Below are 6,616 nucleotides of genomic sequence, written 5' to 3'. Positions count from 1 at the left end.
AAAAACAAACTCTAACCTGTAAACTTCCCCGCCTTTAGGGCGTGGAAGAGTAGGGGGGTACAGCCTGGCGCCGTGCAATCAAGATACATTGTCAGGCACCTAACTGTCGCAGCTGCAGTAGCATATCTACATAATTATGCTAAACAATATGCAAAGCAATATTCCGAAAGGCTTGCATAAGACCATTCTGTTCTGATTTCAGAATAAGCGCATATGTTTACTTAAAAGAGAAAAGTCGACCACCTAACGTGGCCGGAGACTGCCGTGTGATATAGACCGGTCCCCTACCTCTGTTGCGCACGCTACACAGACACGAGGGCAGTCCTGTGCGCGGCAGAGATTTTGTAAACAAACATCATCTTCACCCATCTGCAGTATGTAGCCTATTCCTAGGATGGATGTGAACCCATTTCGTGCATGTTGATAAGGGTCGCATTGCAGAAGTGGAGCCGTGTCTTAAATCTCGAGCAAGAAGGCCGACCCCCTCTCAACACGTCACAAGGCCATGGCAGTCTTTCTAGCAGACCATAAACTTCCAGAGCTGAGGGACCGAATTCAACACAAGCCAAGATATTTCAAGGTGACACTTTCACTGTGCTTAACATTTTACGTAACTGTCATGCTGTGATGACGATGGAATAAGGGACAGGACCCCACCCCATCCCCAACCCCCATCCCCCATCCCCCACCCACACACCGGGTTTGTTGACTGTTATCTTTTATGTGCAAAGGAGCTAGGGATCCTAGACGATTGCGTAATGCTGCCTTCTGATGAATAAAGAGAAAACCACCAGTAGATCTACTATTGAGATAAGGTTTAATTTTAATACATTTATCAAAATATTCCCGTGTAGCCCGTTCGGGGATCTCGCTTTACCGAGAGTGTTACGAAGGTGTTCACGCTGGGAAGGAGCTTGTGTTGGTTGAATGAAAGGGGGGTAACTCTTGTATCTGTTTTTGTTAGCTTATTCACTCACGTGCACAAAAAGACAATGACAGATTTAAGAGTACTGAAATAATGCAGTTTATTTTTTCATTAAATATGTTTTCACTTCAATACACAATACGAATTTTTTTGAATAATGATAAAGTATTGTTTTAAGAATATGAAAATTACCAAACTCTGCTCCAAGCCAGTCCATTGTCCACCACTGTATGGAGCTCAGTGGCGTCTGCTACACAAAAATATATTTCCTTACAAATATTAATGATTGCCTTGGTCTTCATTACACAGTAGCCTCAGAAGAATAGTATTAAGAGTTATTCTTCCTCTCCTTTAAGGCTGGGTTAGGGTTAGTTTGTTTTTGACTGAAGGAGAGCGGCATTTGGTTTCTCTTAAAAATTTGGAGTTTTTAAAATGAAATGAGAGTGACTTAATCTGAACATGTTTTAACCAATCGCCAGTCACATTCTGTGACTTAGTCCTGTTTCGTAATATCGATAATCCTTGCAATTTGTTCATTTTGGCGGATCTAACTGCAATTCTTGTCTTTTTTACTGAGCCCGGGTTGGGCCATGGTCTTGACATTCCAGTAAGCAAGTGAGCAATGAATTCAGGCTGATTGCAAGATGGGCCTACCTTGTCATAGTGCTTTTTGTGAGGCGTGAGATGGCTGCTTCAACTTTCCCTTCATTTAAGTAGAGTGTTGCTTTGGGTTGAATTTTGGATAGCCACCTCCTGATTTGCTTGCTTGAGCTAGCTTTGCCAGTGTGTCTGCTTTTTCACTTTGTGCGACCAGTGTTGACACTTTTTGTTTGTACCTGCACAAAGTGATACCCAGCATTTCATTTCCGTTTCATCTTATTCTTAAAGCCTTAATATTTACACATAAACTTTTTTTTGCATGCAATCTTCCTGTTTTATTACAGTGGTATTTATCAACTGCTTTTATTTTCCAGATTGTTTCCATGATGTTTTTCTTTCGTACCAACTTGGAGATATGTATCATACAATACACAAAGGTTAAACTACATTAACAAGTTTAAAAAATATGTACTTTTTTCATCCAATGTAAGCCATAAGAATAAATCAGCCTGCAATAATAAGTTGAGCTGACGTGAATGATCAATCAGCGCAAATGGCAGCCATTACAGCCGGGTCTGGAGAGGATGTGGATCCAAACACCTTCCTGAAGCAAGGGAGTTAGGTGACTCTAAAAGTCCAGTTTCCACCCCTGCTGAACTAGGCTAGAATTCTGGCTATTACAAGTTATGTCCCTTCTGGACAATGCATAGACACGTTAGTCAGGCCAAATTACAACTCCATAATTGCAGTTTTTGACCCGGGAAATCCATTGTGCCATACTTGACACTGTCAAATGTAAATCATTTGTGTGCCAGGTATTTGGCCATCCTGTCAGAATGCCAGTATGCACGTGCAAGTATCATGATACGTATCGGATCTCGAGAAAGGTATCATGATCGCACAGCACTAGTAACAATGGATGTTGTTTTACCAGGCTAATGTTTATTTACACGACTCCAGGTAATACAATGCAAGTGTGTGGTATTATTTCAGATATACAATGAAGTGATAACAAAGTTGGACTCAGTGGTCACAGGGTTTGATTTTGTTGTGGACAAATGGCCAGACTTCAAGGCAGTTATTACCAAACCAAATCCTGAGATTGTGGAGGTGGGTAGCAGATATTTTCTCAATTAGTGATTAGAGATATGCTGAACTAAATGCTCTGAATGTTAATAATAATACATGGTTTCATCTTTTGATGTTAATTCTGGAACATGGTTTGGAATTATTTCCTGATTAAAGGATTTTGTGAAGTACACTGCTGAACAAATGAATAAGTGGTCTGAAATGTTTAGAACGCCTGTTGTTATCACATGTGTTGTCACACTGCATCCCAGGTACAGAGTTCATTCTTGGACTTACTTCTCCAGTGTGACACATTTTAGATAAACAGACAATCACACCTGGGGGTCTTTTGATGTCATATAATTATATCAACACAAGTTAATAAATGTTTAAGACTGAGGCTTGCCAAAAGCGTTCTTCCAACTTTTTCAGTTTCTAAACAGTAATAACGAGTGCGTGGAGAGAGAGAATAGTGATGCCACTTGACTGTTACTTCATGGTAACCAGTGACATCACAATGTATGGAAAGTATTGTGATGCAGTTCATTGTAGCAGTATTTCCTAGGAGATATTACTTGATTTCACCCACTAGATATGTCCTGTGTATGTCAGTTTTGGATTATAAAATATATGCTTATTCAGTATTCTAAATTTAGCATGGGGTCCTTGTCATGACTATCATGTGAAAAGTCAAGGATTTAAAACTCAAGTCCCAATGAGAAAACCTCAAGAACCCCCCTTAATTCTTAACACTGAATTATAGTTTGAGTTTCTCAACAACATCTACAATGTGGCTGCCGAAGATGAGAAGGCCTTATCCGAACTTTTAGAACAACAAGGAGTTATCAACTGGAGTCAGGGCATTGTTTTTGCATGTAAGTTGATTGTGCATAAATGATATATAAATGTGTATAACTCAGTTGTTAACACATTTGGTCATCATGACAGGTTTGATTCCTCATATGGGTACAATGTGTGAAACCCATCTTTGGTGTACCAACTGTGAAATATTGCTTTTTTGCTGGAATATTGCTGAAAAAGAAAATAATGAAAAAAACAACATACTCAATCACTTTCTCACATAACTGGATAAGAGATAGTACTGAATGTTTTAATGATAGCCTTATGTGATAGTAAACGACTACCGGTAGTTGTGTTATTTTAATTTTGATTTTTTTAATTGTTTTATTAATAGGTCATTCCACTGCATACACTGTTTATATGAGGTAACATAATGTTATTGTCTGATGTTTATTTGCTGTTTGCTAAACATATAACCAAGTAGTACTGACAATGTTGAAAGTGTTACAATATATATTTTGATCAGACCAATGTACAACTTGTTTTACAGCTTGCCAGTGACAATACAAGCCGCAACCTCTCCTTCCACATGCCCTTCAGTAGACTTTACTCTGAACACAATGTCTGTCATGAGCTAACCGCACTTGACAGAAAAAAAGTTTACTTGACTAAGGCTTTGGACTAGTGGCTTATGTCACAGACTGGCGATTTAGCACCCTACAAATGTACATATAATTTTTATTTATCACATATACAGATGTTGATGTTTGTTTACAGGTGTGGACACTACATTTTCCAAAGTTATAAATGAAGCAATAAAATGTCACGGAGGAAGCAGTGATCCCTCAGAGCCCTGCTATATCCAGTGTGTTACACAAGAGAGTCTGAATGTCAAGTAAGTTCGTAAGACAAGGGGGACTACTCAGGTCGGAATAATAATGAAGAAATGCTACTTTCAGAAGGTTAATAGAGCATTTCAATTAATTGTTAGTTATGTGTAATAACATTGTGGAAGTACTAAGGTTACGATTCTTCGATATGATTTGCGATATGCGATGTCATGTACAGAAATGTGAAGTAGAAAGGTTATGTACATGGTTAATGACACAACAGATATGGTTGAAGTTTAAAGCCTGATTGATGTCAATATTGTAATAAATAGCATCAACAAGGCATGCTTGAGTGAAACAATACAATGATTGATATTGACAAGTTTATTTGAGTGAGTGAGTGAGTGAGTTGGGTTTAACAGTATTCCAGTTATATCACAGCGTGTCAGCTTAATGTGGGAGGATAGCCCGAATTGATGCAGGTCTTCAGACGTTTACCACTTTAGTGAAACCCACGAGCATGGGTACGGTGCTGACAAATCTAGAAACATCATTGGGGCGAACCAGGATTCAAACCCACAATCATAGGTTTCTGGTGTGCCCAAGGGATGCAACTCTCCACAGCGAATTGCAGCGCCTTAGATGGCTGGGCCACCCGTGCCCCCCCAAACTGATTGGAAGCCAGTATTAAGATGAGAAGGATATTGGAATAAATAGCATTAACAAGGCATGCTGTAGTAAAACAATACAGTGATTTATATGGACAAGTTGTTTGGAAGCCATCTTAATACCAGTTCCAATCAACTTGTTTATCACAGAATACATTGTTTTAGTTAGTGAGTGAGTAACAGTATTCCAGTTACATCACAGACTGTCAGCTTAATGGGGGATGACAACCTGCAGGTTTTAGACTTTACAACTTTGGTGAAACCCATGAGCATGGGTATGGTGCTGACAAACCTAAAACATAATCAGGGCAAACCAGGATTTGAACCCACGATCATTGAAATCTCATTGTGCCCAAGGGACCCAACTCTGCGGAGCTAATTGTGGCCCCCCAGACGATTAGGCCACCTGTGTCCCATACCTTGTTTGATCATTTCTCTTTTCTCTTTATAAATGAGGGATTAGGTGCATCATGTAGTGAATAAGATGTCACATTGTCTTCCAGGCCGGTTCCAAATGGCTTCAAGCTGTTACCCTTAACCCAAGATGATTCCAAGTTAGTTAACACCGAGTGGAAGTTTACAGGAGGAAATGAATCTCTTGCATACATCAACAAGCTCATTACATGTTTACCTTCCTGCTGTCTGTATGATCCAGATGGCATCATTGTTGGATTTGCCATGTCCTACCATTATGGGGCCCTTGGTATGCTCCATGTTATGGAGGAGCATCGTGGGAAGGGATACGCCAAAGTCATCATGTCACATCTGGCACAGAAGAGACTTCAGACTGGCAAGGAAGCATTTATTGTGATTGAGGAGAGTAATGCTGTGTCCCTCAAGGTTCATGAAGGACTTGGCTTTAAGCACGTACCCAACATGAAGGTGGTATGGATCAGATATACACCCAAAGGGACCTGCAAAGGACCCAAGTCTTGTTGTATTTGATCATAAATCTGGCAACATAATCTGAAACCAGTCACAATATCCACACAATCAGCTTGGGGAAAAGGGGAAATCATAATATTGGAGCAGAATAATACTGTTCAATAAAACTGCTTCATATCACAAATATAACATATTACTATTTTGGTGGTGAGATTGCCTAATCTGTCAGTGAGCTGAAGCCCTTACTTCTGGAAGTCATGATAAACCAATATCCTCTTTTGTGAATGCTGATGTCATATATCGTCACATCGATCAGTTCAAGGCCACTAGTCATGGCTCAAGATAAGGATTGTTCAAGTCGAACTGCTTGGTTTGAAGAAATGGGTTACAAGCACTTGTTCCAGACATTCCTGCCAAGTATATCATCTATTTTGTTTCTTCTCTGTTGGAAAAATGTAGGTCTTTCTTCTTAAAAGGGAAGTGTACACGCAAAATTCACTTTCTTTCTTTTTCTAAACAAAACGCAATTTTAGAATTAGTTAGTATCTGTGTTTGAAAATATACACTCATTTTTTTCACAGTGAAAGTAGGAAGCTCACAATAGTGTGAAAATGATATGCCATTATGAGGCCTTCGTTTTTCGAGCTAAACAGGCCTGAGTTATCCCCCTTAGCTTATGACGTAATTGGTGCCAATTCAACTGGGTCCCTGTCTATTCTCAACGCAAAAGATATCAAGTACCAGTTTGTGGTAAAACAACATGGCCTACGACACACTCCGGCGCACTGGTGACTCAGCATAACACTATGCTGGCTCGCATCTGAGATCACACACCTGTA

The 6,616-nt window shown here is 39.7% G+C and overlaps 1 protein-coding gene across 1 annotated transcript; it reads left to right on the top strand.

The window, feature by feature from the left end:
* Positions 1-273: 273 nt before the first annotated feature.
* On the top strand, positions 274-6,379 carry LOC124137132 (glycine N-acyltransferase-like protein Keg1). The gene is made up of 5 exons (XM_046503311.2): positions 274-580; positions 2,519-2,635; positions 3,357-3,468; positions 4,172-4,289; positions 5,396-6,379. Exons 1-5 carry the CDS (start codon positions 506-508, stop codon positions 5,835-5,837), a joined length of 864 nt encoding a protein of 287 aa, XP_046359267.2. The 5' UTR covers positions 274-505; the 3' UTR covers positions 5,838-6,379.
* Positions 6,380-6,616: the final 237 nt, after the last annotated feature.

This window comes from Haliotis rufescens, unplaced genomic scaffold (assembly GCF_023055435.1).
Source record: "Haliotis rufescens isolate VD_foot unplaced genomic scaffold, xgHalRufe1.0.p SCAF_5, whole genome shotgun sequence".
Lineage (NCBI taxonomy): Eukaryota > Metazoa > Mollusca > Gastropoda > Lepetellida > Haliotidae > Haliotis > Haliotis rufescens.
The sequence above is the reverse complement of the archived record's forward strand: the minus strand, read 5'-3'. Positions and strand labels throughout refer to the sequence as shown.

Coding starts and splice junctions, on each gene's coding strand:
- LOC124137132 (XM_046503311.2), top strand. CDS start 506: ATGGCAGTCTTTCTAGCAGACCATAAACTTCCAGAGCTGAGGGACCGA. Junction 3,469..4,171: donor TCAGGGCATTGTTTTTGCAT/GTAAGTTGATTG, acceptor GTTTGTTTACAG/GTGTGGACACTACATTTTCC. Junction 4,290..5,395: donor CAAGAGAGTCTGAATGTCAA/GTAAGTTCGTAA, acceptor ATTGTCTTCCAG/GCCGGTTCCAAATGGCTTCA.